Source organism: Solanum pennellii, chromosome 3 (genome assembly GCF_001406875.1).
Source record: "Solanum pennellii chromosome 3, SPENNV200".
Classification (NCBI taxonomy): domain Eukaryota; kingdom Viridiplantae; phylum Streptophyta; class Magnoliopsida; order Solanales; family Solanaceae; genus Solanum; species Solanum pennellii.
The window spans coordinates 18,483,604-18,505,376 of record NC_028639.1 but is presented as its reverse complement, the minus strand read 5'-3'; the positions used below and the strand labels follow the sequence as shown (position 1 = coordinate 18,505,376).

Below are 21,773 nucleotides of genomic sequence, written 5' to 3'. Positions count from 1 at the left end.
TTAACAGTTAAGACTACAACAACTGTACAATACATATATAAACTTTTCAACACAAATATGAAATCTCATAGTAAAATAACATAATAAAGCAGCAACAAATTGTAACATAATAATAGCCAACAGTACAAGCTACAAGCATGCAAGTTGCAACATTACAGAAGTAATAAATTAAACACAGTTCCAGCCTGCTACAATCCACACAGACACACAAATTCAAAATAGCATACAACAGTTACACAACCTGAAAATTGAGTTTACACATAGTTCCAATAGTTCATGTTCAAGTAAACAACATAATAACTAGTCATCAATCCTCGAGAGTTGACGATTCTGGTTCCTGTTTTCCAAACAACCCTTAACATGCCTTCTTAAGGAGGCAGTCCCAGTATTGCGTGAATGGTAATAAGAACAACCACAATGAATACATTTTACTGTCCACGATCCATCTTCATTTTCTTCAAGTTTTTCATAGTGATTCCAAACAAGTGATCGAGCATTAGATCCATGAAGTCGAGTCATGATGGAATCTGATTAACAAAGAATTAGAGAAAGTATTAGATCAATCATAAATCGGACACAAAGACAAGATAACACATGTATGTACCTTCCTTCCTCCAATTTTACATGTCATCAATGCAAAGTTCTTTTCCAAGTTAAGCAAAATCTAAAGAGAAATACGCTAACAAGTCAAGGCTCAAGAATGAAAACAATAAAAGTATTAAATAAACATATTCACAATTTAACATCAATGAGATTCTTTTCTTACCTTCTTCAAGTTGCTCAAGAAAATCTAAATCTTCCTCAATACTTATGGGTTGTGGCTCACTCCGAAGCCAATCTTGAAGGCACACTAGAGCTTGTACCAATCTATGAGTTAATGAACTCATAAGTGAATCAAGTATGTTCCCTCCAGTACTAAAAGCACATTCAGACGCCACACTTGAAACGGGAATAGCCAACACATTTCGAGCCATCTCAGAAAGAAATGGAATCTAGGTGAGTTAACTTCCCACCAAAGCAATACATCAAAATCTGATTTTTCAATTTCAGTTTATTCATTAAGATATTTAACTAATTCTGACTTTGAACTTGCACCTCCCTTTTCAGATTTATGTTTATGTAATTCCTTAAAAAAATTTCCAAATTCTCCTACATAACTTGAAATAGAAGTATCCACCTAAATTGAAGAAAATTGGCCACTTTTATCATTTGAAATGGGGTTTGTATACCCATTAAACAAAACTTCCATTTACGTTCGCGCACCATTTTCAATAGCAGCCCCTTTTTCTCCAAACATCTTCTTAAGTGCAAAGCCAAGAGTGCTAAATTTGTGACGAGGATCCAAAACACATGGTATGAAAACCATCTTATTCATTTTTTCAGCATCACCCCAATATTCGTCAAATTTCTCCTTCATATTTTCTTCCATTTTAGCCAAAACTTGATCTTCATTTGATATCAATTGATTCAAGTAAACACCAACTTGACAAATTTCAAGAAATGAAGATTTGATGTAACATATTGTGAACCAGATATCTTCAAAGTAAGATTAAAAAACATTTCAAGAAATTTTGTAATTCTCTTTACGCCCTCCCAATCACTACTCAAAAGTGTACCTATAGAATTTTTATCAACAAACTTAAGATATAGTGCCAAGCCAATATCACGATCGGCGTACTCTACAATTGCCCCTTCATATTCAATTACCTGCTCAACATCATGTAGGTGGAATTCCACCTTGTAGGAACATCCAAGCATAAAGACTTTTTAGCAAGCTTTTCATCTTCACAACATTCTTGAAACTTTTTCCACCTAGCAGGAGATTGCCTGATGTATCTCACTGCTTGCCTAACTCGTTCAATAGACACATTTGCTTCTTTTGTACCATCTTGAACAATAACATTCACAATATGAGCCATACGCCTAATATGAGGATGACTACCACCCATTCCCATTTAGTTAATTGCTTAGACAACTCAGTTATTGTCACACTATTTGAACCAGCATTATCAACTGTTACAGTGAAGATTCGATGCAATTCCCACTCATGTAAGCACTTACTAATAGACTTTCCAAGATCTTCACCTCTGTGACTAGTGATTGGACAAAAGTTGATAATTCTTTTATGCAAAGTCCAATTTTTATCAATCCAATGAGCAGTAATGACCATATAATTGATTCTTAGTATGGAAGTCCAAGTATCAGTGGTTAAAGACACCCTTTGTTGTGTTTCCTTAAAAACAGCCATCAACTTACGTTTTTCTTCATAAAAAAGATCAAAATAGTCACGAGTCACAGTGGTACGGGAAGGAATGTGGAAACAAGGCTATGCTACTTTCATAAATTGTTTAAAACCACAATGCCTTTCTACACCTTCTTGATCAAATTTCCATGGAACAACCATTGTTACCCTCTATCATTGGTTGAAATGCTAATCTTGATTGTTTAATATCAATATTATAAGGCATCTTTTTGCATTTGTTTATATGAGTAAGCATTGACGTTGTACCATGTTCTTTTGTGTCAGCAAAATACTCCTTCTTACAATAGTTACAAACAGCCTTTTCAGTTCCATTAGAATCAATTTTATGAGTAAAATGATCCCACGCACGAGATCTTTTTGTCCTTCCTTTCCTTACTTTAGACTCAGTATTTTGACTTTGATCTATTGCATTTGAATTAGAAGACCCACTTTCACCAATAACCTTATCAATTATGATATTTTCATCCATGGTACATTCACCAAAAACTGCGAAAAGATATAAACACTAAGTAGTTTCATTAAAGAAATAACTACAAAGTACAAACAATAGGCTAAGTAGTATCATATTTTTACAAACTTGACAATAGACGATTAGACACATCACAGTAAACAATTCACACAAAGAAGCAAATTTAAATTCTGGAATTTGAGCTTGTTACAACTTACAACCAACAAATTAACAAATCACATTTAAAGGAGGAAATTTTACCACTAAATGACAATTACATAATTACAGTTGTAACATTCCTTATGACATTACTTTTCGGGTATGTCTGAGTCTTAACAATTACTAATATAGCTTAAAAAGTTATAAGTTTGCGCATTTCTATAATCTACGATTATGATTATGATGTAGGTTAGAGACAACTAAAATGAAAGCTAAAAGTTGAAGAGCCAAAGTTATTGGTACATTATATGCCTTGGAGGTGCCTTTTTAATGACCTTTTACAAAGGCAAACCTTTAATCCATTTTTCACACTTAAAAGATCTCTCAAACTTTGGAGGAACCTATCAGCTTCTCTAAAAGAAATGTACAATGGATCTTTGGCTCGATGATCTTATTTGCTGGAACTATTATGGTACAACGAATAAGTAGAATAACTAAAAATCATAATTCGTTACCTTTTGTCTGACGCCTGAGACCTGAGTGGCTGACTGGAGCAGTGGAGGTGGAGTAGTCGTCTCCTGAGGTGGAGTAGTCATCGCCTGAGGTGGAGGTAAGAGGAGAGCGGGCGGCGGCTGTAAAACTATTGAACCCTAAATCGTGAGAAGTGAGGAATCAGGAATGGATTGTAAATTAGATATTTAGGAAAGAAAAATAATTGTAATATAATAATGGTTCTAATCGGGGTATCGGGTAGCCCGAAATTTTGGCTTCCCAACCCGACCCCCGAACCGATTACCCAATAAAGTAATTTCCTAAACCGAGCCCCGAACCGTTAGCCCATTAACTCGAAAATCGGTTTGGGTTAATGGTTTGACCCGATTTTTGCACAGGGTTACAATCATCCAGATAGCTTGAAAAAATTGTCAGCATGCACGCTGGGCCAGAAGATAGTGCCGCACAGGTAACTATTTATAAAATAAGTTTGGAGGGGTAATCGGACCTTAGTATAGTGTGATTGTTTCTCTGAGATCTAGAGCATACGTTGGAGGGGGAGGGTACTTAATCATTCTCCCATATATATATATTGATAAAATGTTCAAGGTGTAACCTAGTGATGAAATAAAGTGGATTAAAAATTATAATTACTGGGTTCACTCGTTATAGAAAAACCAACAGGGAAAAATTTTGGATTGGAAATTTTTTTCATAGTAACTTAAAATTTCTCAACCTAGTCCAGATTTGAACGAAATCGGAGTCATTAAGGTGTAGGTAAATCTGGTAGCAATCGGGCGAATCATTTAAGATTTTGATTTCATGAGCAGTTAGATAATTCGTCAAAGAATTCGTACGATTTTACGGAATTAAATTCGGGTGAACAGAACTCTCACAATCGATCATAGCGTGAAGGGAATTTTCCGAGTGTCGGTTGTTAGAGGTGTGTTGTGAAATGAGAGTCTTGCAATAATTAAAATAGCTCAACGGTTTCGTGCAAGCCGCCTTTTAGCGGGATTTTGGTCGCTCTGGCGGGGTCACTACAGCGGGTGAGGGCCGTTATAGTGGGCTTGACGCTACTTAAGGTCGTTAATAAACTCCTAAACGACCTTATTATGCACTTCTAGCCCTTTTAAGCTAAGAAACGTATCCCAGAAGACTCCTACTGATTTTCACAATTCTTTAGGCTAAAGGTAAGCTTTTCACTCTCTAAATCAATTTTTCGATCCGTAGAACGTACTAGAATACGAAATTATGAAATTAGCTTTTCACTCCTACTGACTCGAATGCTAAGATGAATTCATTAAGGCATTGGAAGGGAGGATCTTTAGGTATTAAATTGGTTGGTTTGAGGTTGTAGATGTAAATCCTTAGGGGGTAATAAGATTCGGTAAGAAGGGCATGCGAGACAAGTATCCCTCGTAATACAATGATTCGTATACTACTCTACCCTTACTTTAGCTAGTCTTCTCCTAGTTGATCACTCGGGGATGAGATGGGTAAATTGTATCGATTGTAACAACCTTATTCCATCATTAGGAAAAAGCAAATGGAGAATGAATTGGGGCCAAAATTCTTTTCATAGTAACTTGGAATTTCCCAACCTAGTCTAAATTTGGACGAATACGGAGTCATTAAGGTCTAGGTAAATCTAGTAATGAATGAGATATCAAATTCTGGATTTGATTACATGAGTGGATAGCTAAGATGATAAGGAACCGTACAACATTACAGAATTGAATTTGGGCTAGTAGAACTCCCGAAAATTATCTTAGCGTGAATGTGTACATTCTTTCTCCATTGAGGCCACTGGGGCGGGATTTCGGGTGCTAGAGCGGGGCTGCTGTAGCGGGATGGGTCAGCCGTGGCGCGCCAAACGCGACTTAAACTCCTAAACGACCTTATTTGACACTTCTCATTTTTTAGAGCTAAGAGGACGACCCAGGCGACTTCTTGACTATTTTTCACCATTCATGAGGCTACAGGTAAGATTTTAACTCCCCAAATCTATTTGCGATTCGTAGAAACTATTCTCTTGGGTTAATATCGATGGGTAAGGGTATTGATCTGAGAATTATGGTGGAAGAAGCCCTAATTTGGGTATTAGGATCTTGGGTATTTTTTTTGTTTTTAATAAAGAACCCTTGGAGGGGTAGGGGCTGAGAAACACCCCAGGCCTTATCATAGATAAAAATCAAAAGCACAAGGAGGGGGTCATAAACCTTACCTCCAACCTATGGTGGTTTAAGAGTTGGTAGCCTACTAAGGAACACCTAGAGTGGAACTTAGTAGGTTCTCCAACTCTTTCCCAAACTATAAAGGACTTATCATCTAAGCACCTATGAGAGGACTCCTCTCGATACAAAGAGTCTAGGAAAGCATAAATGAGGGAGACTCTCCCTTTACAATAAAAAGAAAAGACATTCTCTAAACTAAATCAGAAAACAAGACCTAGCTATGGGAAGACTCTCCCTGTACAAGTAAAGAAAGACTCAATCACAAACGAGGGACTTTTAAAAAAAAGTGACAATAAGGTTTCAAAATAAATGGGTGGTGACATAAGTCTTAAGTATTGGGTGTAGGTGACAATTATGTGATTAATAATAAGGATTGTGAAGTTGCCCTCAAGTTTATAAGTTGACAGTTTGGTCCATTAAATTAAATAAAGGGTAAACGGTTAAATTGACTAAAACCTAATTTAACCAATTTTGGTGGGAATTAAAATTGGGGGAAGCCACCAGCAAGCTGTATCAAAAGGGGAAATAAAATATTTTCCCCCCATCTCTCTTCATATTTTTTTTCTTCCTCTTCTTCTTCTTCGTTCTTGCTTTCTTGCTTGTCTTTCTTCTCGTTCTCTTTATCTTTTTCTTCTTCTTTTCGTACATTATTGGTCTTGGTTGCTAGTTCTTGAGCTTTCTTCTTTTCTTCTTCTTGAATCAGATTTAACTAATTTAATCAATGGATTAGATTTTGGTTGCTCTCAATTGAAATTACATCATAAATGATTAGGGCCACACACCATTGTTTTGATATGTAAAATTAATAGTTCTTTGAAATTATTCATCATGATTTGGGCACCTGCAATTTTTTCCGTAATTTGCATTCGCGTTTCCCACAAATTGTTATATGTTGCAACAATTGACTATTGAAACAAATTATAGCCATATGTAGCAACAGAAAGGTTATTTCAATAGCAACAGAATAGACAGATGTTGCAACATATAACTTACACAAGCTGCAACATATAAGCTAGACATGTAGCAACATATGACTTGCATGTCTCAATCGACATGATAGTTATACAATACCATTGTAAATCATTGTTTTAAGTGTTGTATCATATTTTTATTGCTTAATTATGGTTTAAGGTACTAAAATTTTATCCAATTTGACATTTTTTCATCCCTAAATTGCTTAATTTATCAATTAAGTCATCATTGAAGTGACATATGTGGCAACATATGCACGTTCTGTTGGGAAAACTGCAACAGAAATGTCATATGTGGCAACATATGCACGTTCTGGTGGGAAAATTACAAAAGAAATGTCAGATGTGACAACATATGTATATCATAAAATGATCCTTTGGGGGTTAATTCAATTAAATTGTCACCTAATTCAACTTGTAATACTAATATATAGTCCTATAACATGTCGACATACAAAATTATGGTCTAATACAACAACCTTCATCAATTCTATCAATTATTTTTACAAAGACTATCATTTACCACTAGTTCATCATACAATGACCAAGTAGCTACATATGATAGTTATATAATACCCTTGTAAATCATTGTTTCAAGTGTTATATCATATTTTTATTGCTTAATTATGGTTTAAAGTACTAAAATTTTGTCCAAGTTGGCATTTTTTCATTCCTAAATCGCTAAATTTATCGATTAAGTCATCCTTGAAGTGACATATGTGGCAACATATGCACGTTCTGTTGGGAAAATTGCAACATAAATGTCATATGTGACAACATATGTATATCATAAAATGATCTTCTGGGGTTAAGTCAATTAAATTGTCACCTAATTCAACATGTAACACTAATATATAGTCCTATAACATATCTAAGTACAAAATTATGGTCTAAGACAAGAACCTTAATCAATTCTATCAATTATTTTTTACAAAGACTATCATTTACCACTAGTTCATCATACAATGATCAAGTAACTACATATGATAGTTATATAACACCCTTATAAATCGTTATTTCAAGTGTTATAACATATTTTTAATGCTTAATTATGTCCCAAAACTAAAATTTAGTCCAATTTGATATTTTTCCATTCATAAATCGTTCAATTTATCGATTAACCCATTCTTAAAGTGACATATGTGGCAACATATGCATGTTCTGTTGAATAAATTGCAATAGAAATGTCATATGTGGCAACATATGTATATTATAAAATGGTTTTTGAGGGGTTAATTCAGTAAAATTGTGACCTAATTCAACATGTGACACTAATATGTAGTCCTACAACATGTTTAAGTACAAAATTATAGTATAATGTAACAACCTTTCTCAATTCTATCAATTATTTTTACAAATGTTATCATATCACTAGTTCATCATACAATGATCAACTAACTTCATATGATAGTTATATAACATCGTTGTAAATTGTTGTTCCAAGTGTTATAACATATTTTTATTACTTAATTATGGTCCAAAGTACTAAAATTTGATTGAATTTGACATTTTTTCATTCCTAAATCGCTCAATTATCGATTAAGTCAACCTTGAAGTGACATATGTGACAAAATATGCACGTTTTGTTGGAAAAATTGCAACAGACATGTCATATGTGGCAACATGTACATCTTAAAATGTACTTTTTTCGAGATAATATTTCAAAAGGAATAACAACCTAACCATCCTACAAACAAATAAGTGATAAAAACCACTAAAAAGTCTTGATTTAATATCAAAACTATTATATTTTATATTAGAAGATATCAACGATAAACTAGAAATGATGAGGGCAACAACGCTTTGTTGTAGAAGAAAGATCGCAACATATTATCACTGATGTTGTGGAAAACATAACATCAATTTGAATTATAAAGAAATAATGGAACAAGAGAAAGGAAAGAGACAAAAGAAAACAAAAATTAGTAAAAATAAATTAAATTTGAAATATGAAAAAAAATGATCTTTTTATACCTTTTTATTTTATTTTTTTAATTCTTTTTGATAATTCATAGTGTGACATCTGTTGTCACATATATCCTTTGTGTTGAGGTAACTGCATATAATTTTATAATATTTTTACAACAATGTTATATATGTTGTCACAGACACCACATTGGTAACAATAAAATGTTGACACATATCTCCTTTCTGTGACTTATGTTGCCACATATATTTTTTTTGTGACATATGTTGCCACATATCTTCTTTCTGTGACATATGTTGTCACATATCTTCTTTCTGTGGCATATGTTGCCACATATCTCCTTTCTGTTACATATGTTGCCACATATCTTCTTTTTGTGACATATGTTGCCATATATATCCTTTTTGTTGGGGCACATGTAGATTGAGTTGTTGTCATGGATGAAGCTTCTTCTATCATTTCATATACAAGGTAAATAAAAAAAATATTGAGATTTTACAATTCATTATAAAATAATAATAGCAGTATGTTGCAACAGATGGATAGTCTGTTGTCATAAATTAACATTATGTTGCCACATATGTACCTGCTGTTGCAACACATAAAATTTCTGTCGCAACATATAGATCTTATGTAGTAACAGATGAATCATATGTTGACACAAATGTAAAGATTATTGCAATATTTGAATCTAATGTGGCAACAGATGACCATTTTGTTGACATAAAGTGAGATGTTACAACATATGATAACTATTTGAATATGCACCAACATATCACTAAAATGTTACAACATACGCTAAATATTTCAACAAATGAAATATATTTTGGACGCCTGAACAACACTATATTTCTAAAATCATATCAACAAAATGACCACAAAAAGAACAACAACAGCAACAAAAAACGACTTTTCACTTAATGATAACAAAACATATACATTTCCTCAAAATAAGGATTTTTTGAGTTGACTGATTTTCTTTCAAAAATAATAAATAATACACACCATTAAGTCGATTATTCAAGTTTTACATCTACCAAACCTTTTATTGGTCATTAATCCAAGAAAAAAACTTTAAAAATTGTAAAACATTTCAAAAAAAATAACTTACCCATTTCTTGTCGAACACGATTACAGTTCAGGAAGATGAGAGAGTAATGGAGGACTGGAGAGGAAGAGTAACAAATGGAGAGAAAGAGTAACGATGGATTTCCGAATTTCTAAGGAAGAAGAAGAACAATCCCCCCAAGGGAGGAAGAAAAGAAGAGAGAGTAGAGAGAATGGAAGATGAGAAGTTTTTTCTTTTTAAATGATTTGGTTTGAATTATAAAAATGTGCTTTTTTGAATTTTATTAAAGATTAGAAAGTTTTAAAAATATTAATTTGGTGCTATATTTATTTAATTACATTTTAAAAAGAATTTGACCAGCTCATGGCCAATCTGTCACCAAAAACAAAAACGAGACTTATATGACACCTTTCCCTTAATTTTCTCCACAAACTAAACCTAGAAAATTCTAGCTTATGGACATGACTGTAAAGTCATCAAAAAGAGGACCTGAAGAAGATCAAGCTCCTTCCTAAATCCTCCAAATAAAGGTAGATTTAAGGAGGTTCTTTCATTCTTTTTGTTTTCCTTCTCCGAAAGATTGCCATTCCAGTTTTGTCTAGTTGGTAATAAGCTGCTGCTTCTTTTGGAACTTGCTGGATGTTGAAGTAGACCTGTGGATTGGTGATCTTGTGACTATACTTTGAGAGTGCATCAGCTACATAGTTATCCTCTCGAAGTGTGTGAATGCAAATGAAGTGCTGGACTTGGTTGATGATGTTTTGCAGTTTTCGAATCTGATTAGAAATGTTCCAAGGGGGAGAACTTTTTCTCTGTATTCAATCAATTAGCAGTTGAAAGTCGACTTCCAGAATGACATAGTTGATTTTTAAGTGAAAACACCATGACATCCCAAAAATTGCAGGCTCAACTTCAGCTTGATCTTTCGTACCTTCACTAAGAAGTATTGCATATGCTATAATCAGATCTCCACTGGAACTTCTGAGGATGCCACCAGCCCCTATTTTTCCTGGATTATTCAATGCACTACCATCTGCATTAAGTTTAATCCAATGATTTTGAGGTTTGATCCATTTTACTAAGGTAACCTTTGTATCATGTATAAAAACCTCAATCATAGATACTAATGTTTTCCATCTTGCAGACCATTGGATGTATGGAATACATTGTGTAGGAGTCTGAAAGTGTCTTTGAAAGCAACAAATTTAACTCTAGCCATGTTAGACTGTTTTCTTCCATACTTCATGGCACATCTATTTTTCCACAACTTCCAACAAATGAAGATGGGTGTGGACTGCAAAACGAGTTTGTGCACTTCATTTTTGTATTCATTGGACCACCATCTCATAAGCAAGTAGGTTAGTGGTAAACAATCTGTTTGGATACCCAAAGAATCTGCAAAAAATCTCCACACATACTTGGCAAAATTTCCAGGATTAAAAATATGTTCGATGGTGTCCATTTCTGTCATATTGTAGCAGTAGCATGTTGAAGGTTCACCTCCAAATATGCAGATGTTTTCATTGGTAGGTAATTTTCTTCTGGTGGCTCTCCACAGCAAGGAGGAGCATTTTAAAAGTATGTTTTTATGCCAAGTGCAGGTATTAATCTTTGTCTTGGTTCTTATCTACCGGATTATATTCCATGCAGATGAACAAGTGAATTCCCCATTGGTATTAACGTTCCAGATAGGCAGGTCTGGTACTCCCTGCTGCAGCTGGACCTCAGTGGCTAAAATGGCATGGACATGTGCTGAAGGAGCTTGCTGAATGACCTTTTCCATGTTCCATTGACCATTCTCCATGAAGTCTGCAATGGTATTATTATTGAATCTGTTGCTCTCATTGGTATATTGTGCAAAAAGCCCCACTCCTAGCCAGTTATCGCACCAAAAGGAATAGGTCCCTGATCTGTTTTTCCATTGAATATAGGCTTCAATGGTATGTTTGTGTCTCATCATGTGCCTCCAAGATTGAGAGTCTCCTGTATCCCACTTTTTGCTAATAGGATTAGATCTTTGACATTACTTTGCTTTTAAGAAATTGCCCCACAAAGTTCACCATTGCTAGTATTGAAATGACTTACATATATCACTCAATTGTTTAACTCTAAATCCCCTTTATTCAAGCGAAAAGCTGAGGTTCTTCCATGAGAACCAGTGATATTTCTTTTTATTTTTTTTGCATACCCAAGAAAAAGTATTACATGATACTTTGAATCTGGTTGATGGTGGTGGAGGGAGGTGATAGTGCTGATAAGATGTAATGGGGAGGGACTGTAACATATGCTTGATCAGTGTTGCTTTCCCTCCATAACTTAACATCTTAGTTTGCCATCCTGTAATCGTGTTTACCACCTTGTTGATCAATTCTGAGAATTATATAACTCTTGCCCTACCAATGAAAATAGGGCAGCTAAGATAGGTGATATGACCCTCCTTCTGATTGAAGCCTGTAACACTTTTGATTTTATCAATAGTGCTATTGAATGAGGTTGCTGGGATCATAAAGTGACTTTTGGTTTGGTTTATGAGTTTCCCAGAGACTCTCTCATAAATACCTAAAGTGGGCATGATTAGCTTGAGAGACTTCTTTCGACCTGAGGTGATTGATATGAGGGCCTCTCAGTTTATGTAGAAACCATTGTAAGATGGATGGTGATGAATATTTTTGAGTGATCTTGATAAAACTTCAGCACCTAAAATAAATAGAAGTGGAGAGAATGGGTCATCTTGTTTCACAGCCCTCGTGGAATGGAAAAAACCATGCCTGGTGCCATTAATAATGATTGAATATCAGTTATTACCCATGATTCTCTAGGCCATATCAATGAATTCTTCATCAAACCCCATCTTTCTCAACACAATACAGATAAAGGACCATGAGACCCTATCATAGTCCTTTGCCGTGTCTAATTTAATAACCACATTTCCACCAATAATAGGTTTCTTTATTTGATGAATAATTTTCTATGCTAACGTAATATTTTCAGATTTACTCCTTCCCCTGACAAACCCTGATTGATTTGGGGAAATCAAATAATGCAGAATGGGGCCAGCCTTAGTGTTAACAACTTGGAGATAATGGTGTTGGAACAATTTCTTAAGCTGATAGGTATGAATTCTAACATCCTGTTGCGGTTGCTCACTTTAGGAAGTAGAACTAAACAAGCATGAGAGAAATATTTAGGAAGCATCCTCCCACTGAAGAAAGACAAGATCACCTGCAGAAGGTCATCCTTGATAACAGACTAACACTTTTGGAAATTTCAACCATTCATGCCATCTGGTCCTGCAGCGGAGTTTGGGACAATGATAAGATCCTATAAAAGGCAGGTGAGTAATGCTTGTGTGAAGCATGATTTCCAACCATCTATCATTGACCATTGCTCTATCAAGTCTCTTCCAAATTCTGAAATTGATGCTTTTGTGATTTGACCATGTGAATTTCTGTCCATTGAAGCCCAAGTCAATCAGTCCACAAGCCTCAACGATGTTAATGAACTCCAAACTTTTTCTAATATCGTAAAGGATACCACCTAGTTTTTCTTTTGTAGAAGTGATGACATTAAAGTCTCCAACTGCACACCAAGGAGTGGAGTGTGCAATTTCAGCATAATGTAACATCCTTTCCCATAAGGATCTTCTAAGGTGATCCTTACATTGTGCATAAACCAAAGTATTTATGAAGGTATTTGGAGATTCAACATGACTAAATTCACAAGCAATATGTTGTTCATGAGTTTCCAACACTTTACAAGTCATGCCAAGACTCCAAAAAATTTAAATTTTCCCATTACTGTTGCTTACTGCCTGATCCATGCCAAGTTTATTTTTGAGAAGTTGACTTTGTGTCTTGTCTGAAAAAGGTTCCAAAACCACAATCACTGATAGGTGATGAATGTTTCTGAGGTTTTTGAGTCTTTCCACCACACCTTGGGTATTGATCCCTCTTACATTCCAATTTTGTACTTATCATTGGGAAAGATCTAAAGGTAAAGAACCTAGTGTTTGGTCTTCTGACAGGAATAGGATCATAAACTCTTTTGACGAGAATTCATTCCAAGTGTATGCCTCTGGGGAGAGACCTTGTGTATTGGTAACTTCTTGTAATTCTTTTTCCAACTCTGTATCATTAGCAGGACTGAAGGCTTTGATCAATAATTCGCTAGTCTCATCATCTTCATCCTGAGCATTTATGGGTTGATTGTCTTCATCTATCTCATCTTCTGAATTTTCAACCTCATACTCGTCCCTTGGTTGTCTTGATGTTTGCAATTTTGTCTGATCCAGAGGTTTGCTGGGGGTGGAAGTGTTGTATTGAGATTTCAAAGGGACCACATCCATGGTTGGTTGTTCAACCATGATGAATTTCTTACAAGCATTTATTCCCATAGTTCCATCATTCAAAGTCTGTTCCTTGTTTAGTTCTTGAACCTTTTTCTTTTTGATTGCCTCTCCATTTTCTTACTTGGTTTATTTTTGGTCTTTGGAGTGTTCTCATGTCCACTAGTACTAGCTTTGTTTCCCATGTCTATTGCCATATAACCTTTGGGTTGTTCATGCTTTTCTTTATTACTATGAACTTGTTGACTTTATTGTGGATTTGTTCATGAACCTGAACTTGCTTTCCTTGGGGAGTCTTTACAGTGGAAGTAGGAGCTTGAATCATAGCCCTCCCTTTAGGTTCCCCTTGAGTTTTCCATTGTTCCTCCTTGTGGGTGTTACTCATAGTATTTGGTTCACTTGCTTGAGTCTGATTTCCTGTCTGTATTTCTTTAGGGTCTTCCCCTTGTGTCTGATTATTTTTGGTTCCTTTATTGTGTTGTTTATCTTGTCCTTCCTTTCTAGCTTCCGTTTATTTTCTTTGCTTGACTTCTTCATATTTTGTCTTCATAGGGCATGTTCCAACAAAGTTACCTTGCTGTTTACAGTAGAGGCAATATGGTGGCACTTCTTCATATTCAATAATTTGCCACTTGCCTCTAGTTAGATTTTTTCATAGAATATCCCAGCCCCACATGTCTAGGTTTTTCCTTGGTAAGGTCTACTTGTATTCGGACTTTTGCCACACTGCCCCTGGTTTTCTGCATAGTTGTTGCGTCAAGATATAAAGCTTTGCCAATAGGTGACATCACAGGAGTCAGCGTATTGATATAGTAAAAATGCCAAGGTAGCTCAGGTAATGTGATCCAAATAGAGACCACCGGAGTCTCCTTTTCTGGTTTAAATTCTGGATTCCACATTTGTATTTTCATTGAGTGACATGCAATAAACATTTTTTGCTTTGTCCAAACATTGATGTGGTCAACTTTGATATCAAAATCAATGTAAATATGCCTCGAGTTGTAATGTGCAATCTTAACATTTCCAATAAGGTGAGTTTCAGTGATAAATCTTTTTCCGATCACCTCCATTTTGGGCATGGAGTTAATGAACTTACCCACCAATGTGTACCTGCATATGCCAGCCATTTTATTCATAAAATGCTCTTCATGAAATGTTATAGATGGATATCCTGCTAAGTGGTGATAATTGGGGGAAGTATGTTTACATGAGAGGCATTACCGTTTTGGATAGCTGTCAACCTTTTTGCTAGAGTTTGTGCCATAGTTGTGTGCGTGTGTGTGAGGGGGGGGGAGGAGGATCAGGGATTTGGATGGTGTGGTTTCTGTTAATAGAGCTGTTGGTAGGAAATTTGTGCTGTTGTTACTTTGGTTGGTCTTTTGCCTGTTTGGTCTATAAGTATCAACGTTAGAAGACACCTTGATAGAGGGACGGATTTTCGGAACCACCATACTATTTTCCTTGTTATTTTTCTGTTCATACTGCCCCTATTCAACAGCCTTCACAACATGTTTACCCTTCGCATGCTCATTTTAACTAGCAAGTTTTGTATTATTTCGGGAATATTACTATGATCATGGGGCATTTGCAAGTTATGAAGTAACATACCTGTCCTTTTCGTGTTATTGGTGTTTGGATGGTTTTCTGTACCATGGTTGACTTGTTGAATGTCAATCTCATTGGAGTTGCTGTTGGCCTTGGCTTTCCCATTTATGTTTTGCTGATCACCTGCGCACAAAGACGGATTTTCAGCTTGTAAATTGATTCTTTTGGAACTTACCTCCTTGTTGTTATTTTGGTTCAATTCTTGCATCTTGTCCTGATCTTTGTGAGCATCATGTGAACTACCAAAGTTGTGAATTTTCTTAGAACTTGTCTCATTTTGCACTGTTAATTTCGTAGGTGGATTTCCCTTGTGCTCTGTTGCAAAATAGTCATCCTTGCCTCTTTGTGTTGATTTTTGCTCCATCTTCGAGCTTCTTGTTTGCCTGAGCAACGGCGAGTTTGCCTGAATCTTCGCCGAAATTATTTCGTGTGTTCTCATCGGTATTACTTACATATTTGAATGCGCTGAGTTGAGGCGAGTCCAAATTAGTATTTTGTTATCCCTGAATCTCAGTCATATCCGGCGAAACTTCATTTGAGTTTTAAGGCGATTTTGGCGATTCTCCCCAAAATTCGCTTGATCAGATCTCTCAAACAGAAAGATAGAATCACGTGATTTTGAGATATTAGGTAGATCTGGTAGTTTAGATTCTTTTCCATCAATTGGAACAAGCTGAATTAGTCCAGATTTTGCCATGGAAATGATTTCATGTGCCCACTGTAACTCCTCTTCAGAAAGATTAACAGTGATCACTACGTTGTGATTCAAATTCGAGGAGTTGTGGTTTGAATTTGAGGGTGTTTATTGTTGGAGAAGAAGCGTCTCCTCAATAGGTATATTTCCGCTTTGCTCTGGAGGTCGTATGATGGTCAGCGGCGGCTCTATGGCCATTCCGGTGGAACTGTATATTACGCTCTTAGTGACCCTTAGGCAGAATCCTTAGGAGCAAAATTTTAGAGAGGGAGAGAGCGTAGAAAGAGAAAAAAATCTTGAAATGGGAAAGGGATGGATCTTGGGTATTAGGATATTGGGTTATTGGGTATGATATAATCTGAATAATTAGACCTTTGATTGTTGATCCTTGCGTATATTAATTGTTGTAGACCTAGAACGAGTGGAAAGAATCCATGTAGAGAAGATTCAAGTGCCTTTGGGGATTCAAGCTTGGATTCAAGGTAGGTGATGGTTGTGATTTCATGTCGGTGTAATACATGTTTGTAATTGCTTCATTATGATGCATGTATGTATGCAAATGTTGCATAATTGATCACCCTAATCGTAAATGAGGATAATTGAATAATTGTATGCCATGAATCATCTCTGTTGTATGATCTTGATGATGTACTTGTGTTTATGATTGTGATGTGTAAATGTCATCGAATTTCCACGTTTGGATCAGATAGCCACGTTCCAAAATAAATATTGGATCGGATTGACACGTTCTGGCATACATATGAGATCGATTGCCAAGTTCCAGCATAAACATGAAATTGGCTGCCACGTTCCAGCACACTAACTTGGATCGAATACCACGTTCTGGTATGCTAGCAGTTTGAGTATGGGTTCCATAAGAGGACCATTGAATTGGGTCCGTGGGAGGATCATTGAATTGTGTTGTGCATCTACTTGTGATGATTATGTTCATATCTAATGATGATTGATATTGGAAAAATGTATGTTGCTCTAAATTGATAACCAATGTGTATCATTAAGAATATGGAATGCTACATTGATACTGAAAAAATGAATGATATTGTATAGGTTTGGTATATGCCTATTTCATAATGTTGTGGTTACTTGCATGTGTTTCACTTATTGGGATAGCCGCGTAGTCCTACCAGTACATTGTGGGTGCGTGATGATACTGCACTTGCTCTTACTTTTGTTGAGTATAGGGCATCCTTCGACAGCTATTAACATACCTCATTTAGAGTATCAGTGATCGTTTCGAATTAAAGGGTGAGCTAGTTCTTCCAGGCTTCCTTGAGTTGTCTTTTTTTAAGTCCACTCTCTTCAGACTCAAACTATTTATTTAAGGTGTTGTTTAGTTTCGGGGTTTTACCACTTGTTCTTAGACCTGTCGTTAGTTGAGATTTGGTACATTGAATTTCAGGTTCTAGGTATTTAATTCCACATTTGTTTTGTTAATTAACTTGCTTTCCTAATTTAATTGCCTTAGTTTTGGTTAAGTTGCTTAGTTTGGGTTATAGTAGTGGTTCTCCCACCGGATGGTTAGTGTGAGTGCCAATCAGGACGATCTGGGTCTTCACAAAGAATTTATAACAAGACTGTTCTGTTGCAATTGAAATAACATTTATGTTGCTACATATGACTATAATATTTTACAATAGACAACTGTTGCAACATCTATAACAATATGTTGGAAACGCGAATGCAAATTATTGAAAAAGTTGCAGGCACCCAGATCAGATGATAGTGAATTGATTTCAATTAACTATTAATTTTACTTACCAGAAACAATGGTGTGTAACCCAATCGCTTATGACGTAATTCCAATTGAAACAAAACGAAATTTGGTCCACTAGTTACAGATTAGGTAAATCTGATTCAAGAAGAAGAAAGCACAAGCACTTGCAGCGAAGACCCACAATGTAAGAAAAGAAGAAGAAGATGATGATGAAGAGAGAGGGAAGAAAGACAAGCAAGCAAGAAAAGACAACAGCAGAAGAAAAAGAAGAAGACAGAGAAGAAGAGGACGAATATGACGGCTGGAGGCGAGGGGAAAAACTTTTATTTCCTCTTTTGGCTCAATATTTCCCACCAAAATTGGTTAAATTAGGTTTGGTTTAGTCAATTTACTCTTTTACCCCTCATTTAATTCCCAACAAAAGTTGGTTAAATTAGATATTGTGAAAAATTACCCTTTTACCCTTCATTTTATTCAGTGGACCAAACTGTCAACTTATAAACTTGAGGGCAACTCCACAATCGTTAATCATTAATCACATAATTGTCATCTACACCCAGTACTTAAGACTTATGTCACCACCCATTTATTTTCAAACCTTATTGTCACCACTTTTCAAAAATCCCGAATTTGTGCCACAGTGGGGGGGGGGGGATCAGGGATTTGGGTGGTGTTGTTTCTGTTAATAAAGTTGTTGGTAGGAAATCTGTGTTGCTGTTGCTAGTTGTTGATTTGGTTGGTTTTTTGCATGTTTTGTCATTAAGTATCAAAGTAAGAAGACACCTTGATAGGGGGAGGTATTTTAGGAACCACTATATTGTTTTCCTTGTTATTTTGTTGCTCATACTGCCCCTTTTCAACAGCCTGCACGATGTGTTTACCCTTCTCATGCTCATTTTGACTAGCAACTTTTTTATTATTGCAGGGAGTATTACTATGATCATGGGGCATTTGCAAGTTATGAAGTAACATACCTGTCCTGTTCTTCTTACTGTTGTTTGGATGGTTCTCTGTACCATGACTTATTTGTTGAATGTTAATCTCATTGGAGCTGTTGTTGGCCTTGGCTTTCCCAACTGTTTTCCCATTTTTGTTTTGCTAATCACCTGCGCGAATATGGATTTTCAGCTTGTAAATTGATTCTTTTCGAACTTACCTCCTTGTTGTTATTTTGGTTTAATTGTTGCATCTTGTCTTGATTTTTGTGGCATCATGTGAATTGTCAGCCTTGTGAATTTTTTTAAAATTTGTGTCAATTTGCACTGTCGATTTCATAGGTGGATTTCCACTTTTGCTGTGTTGCGAAATAGTCATCCATGCCTCTTTGTGTTGTTCTTTGCTCCATCTTCGAGCTTCTTATTTGCCCGAGCTCCGTCGAGTTCGCCTGAATCTTCGCCAAATTTATTTCCTCTGTTCTCATATGTATTACTTACATATTTGTATGGGATGAGTTGAGGGGATTCCAAATTAGTATTTTGTTTCTTCTGAATCTCAGTCATCTCCAGCGAAACTTCATGTGAATTCGAAGGCGATTTTGGCGATTCTCCCCCAAAATTTCGCCTGATCAGATCTCTTCAACGGTAAAATAGAATCGCCTGATTTTGAGATATTAGAAGATTTTGTAGTGTAGATTCCTTTCCATCAATTGGAATAAGCTAAATCAGTCCAGATTTGGCCATGGGAATGATTTCTTGCGCCCACTGTAACTTCTCTTCAGAAAGATGAACAGTGATCAATGTGTTGTGATTAAAATTAAAGGAGTTGTGGTTGGAATTTGAGGTTGATTCTTGTTGGAGAAGAAGCGTCTCCTCAGTAAATATATTTCCGCTTTGGTCTGGAGGTCCTATGACCATCGCCGGTGGCTCTATGGACATTCCAGTGAAACTGTATATTTACGGTCTTAGTGACCATTAGGCAGAATCCTTAAGAGCAAAATTCTAGAGAGAGAGAGAGCATAGAGAGAGAAAAAAATCTTGAAATGGGAAAGGGATGGATCTTGGGTATTAGGATATTGGGTTTGATATAATCCGAATAATTAGACCTTTGATTGTTGATCCTTGCGTATATTAATTGTTGTAGACCTAAAACTAGTGGAAAGGATCCGGAAAGGGAAGATTCAAGTTCCTTAGGGGATTCAAGCTTGGGTTCGAGGTAGGTAATGGTTGTGATTTCATGTTAGTGTGATATACTTTTGTAATTGCTTCGTCATAATGCTTATATGTATGCGAATGTTGCAATTTTTGTCCCCCTAATCGTGAATGGGGATGATTGAATAATTGTATGCCTTGAATCACCTATGTTGTATGATCTTGATGATGTATTTGTGTTTATGATTGTGGTGTGTGAATGTCATTGGATTTCCACATTCTTGCATAATTAACTTGGATTGGATGTCCACGTTCCATCATAAATACTTGGATCGGATTGCCACATTCCAGTAAACATATGGGATCGGTTGCCATGTTCTGGAATAAACATGAGATTGGCTGTCACATTCCGGCACACTAACTTGGATCGGATACCATGTTACGGTAGGCTAACTGTTTGAGTGTGGGTTTCATTAGAGAAGCAATGCATTGGATTCCGTGGGAGGACCATTGTTGTGTTGTGCATCTCCTTGTGATGATTACATTAATATCTAATGATGATTGATATTCTTAAATTGTATGTTGCTCTAAATTGATAACCAATGTGTATTATTGAGAATGTGGGATGCTACATTGATCTTGAAAAGATCTCTAATATTGTATATGTTCGGTATATGCCTGTTTTATAATGTTGTGGTTACTTGTATCTGTTTTACTTATTGTAATAGCCATGTGATCCTACCAATACAATGTGGGTGTGTACTGATATTGCACTTGCTCATTTTTTTTTGAGTATAGGGCATCCTCCTGCGGCTATTGACAAACTTCACTTAGAATATTAGTTATTATTTCGAATTCAAAGCTAGTTCTTCCGGGCATCCTTGAGTTCTCTTTTTTAAGTTCACTCTCTTCAGACTTAGACGATTTGTTTAAGGTGTTGTTTAGTTTCGCTTGTTCTTAGATTGTCGTCAGTAGAAATTTGGTACAATGAATTTGAGGTTCTAGGTATTTAATTCTGTTTTGTCTTGATAATTAACTTATTTTCTTAACTTAATTGTCTTAGTTTTTATATAGTCGCTTTGTTTGACTCGTAGTAGTGGTTCTGCCACCAGGTCGTTAGTGTGGGTGTCAATCACGATGGTCTGGGTCTTGACAGATAATTTATAACAAACTTAAAATATTGAGTTCCTTTAGGAATGATGACAAGGCATTATTAATCGCGCTCATTTACCATAAAAATAATTTTAATTTGAGGTTGATTTTAAAGTTCAGTATTAACAATACTATATTTTTTAAAAGGCAAATGAAAGAATGAAATTATTAACATAAGCACACAAATATATATATTTTTATATATATGTACACCTAATTGATTTTGAAAACTTTGGGCAATGGTACTTTCAGAAACGCATTGACTTAATTTCAAAATTGAGAATTCAACCGGATAATTTCTTTTACTTTCCGCTAATTATTCATTTATAATTATATATTAAAAAGAAAATTTCTCATCCAAATTAAACATTGAATTTGATAGAGAAAATGAATATAAATTTAACAATTGATTTATGTGAAGATTGAAAAAGACAAGTAAAAAAGTTAAAAGATACTCCCTCCATTCCATATTAACTTAAGCTATGAGCCCTTTTCCATTTTTCAAACTAACTTAGGTTTTCAATCTTCAAGACTATTTTTATAATATTCTTTCAATCTTACACTTTAAGTGAGTATTGAAATTAGTTTT

The 21,773-nt window shown here is 35.5% G+C and overlaps 1 protein-coding gene and 1 long non-coding RNA gene across 5 annotated transcripts; one reads left to right on the top strand and one right to left on the bottom strand.

Moving 5' to 3' along the window:
* Nucleotides 1-202: 202 nt before the first annotated feature.
* On the bottom strand, nt 203-20,649 carry LOC114076349. Of its 4 annotated transcripts, none has more exons than XM_027915208.1 (2): nt 15,520-20,638; nt 203-527 (listed from the first exon to the last, which is right to left on the bottom strand). In XM_027915208.1, exons 1-2 carry the CDS (start codon nt 15,953-15,955, stop codon nt 301-303), a joined length of 663 nt encoding a protein of 220 aa, XP_027771009.1. In that variant the 5' UTR covers nt 15,956-20,638; the 3' UTR covers nt 203-300. The 4 variants fall into 4 exon arrangements, 1 of the variants encoding a protein (XP_027771009.1); XR_003577187.1 differs by lacking the exon at nt 203-527 and adding an exon at nt 8,553-8,946 and having other exon boundaries at nt 15,520-20,649; XR_003577186.1 differs by lacking the exon at nt 203-527 and adding an exon at nt 8,553-8,943 and having other exon boundaries at nt 15,520-20,649.
* On the top strand, nt 8,939-19,100 carry LOC107013923. The gene is made up of 2 exons (XR_003577189.1): nt 8,939-11,092; nt 11,217-19,100. It is a non-coding gene; the product is annotated as an uncharacterized LOC107013923 (long non-coding RNA).
* Nucleotides 20,650-21,773: the final 1,124 nt, after the last annotated feature.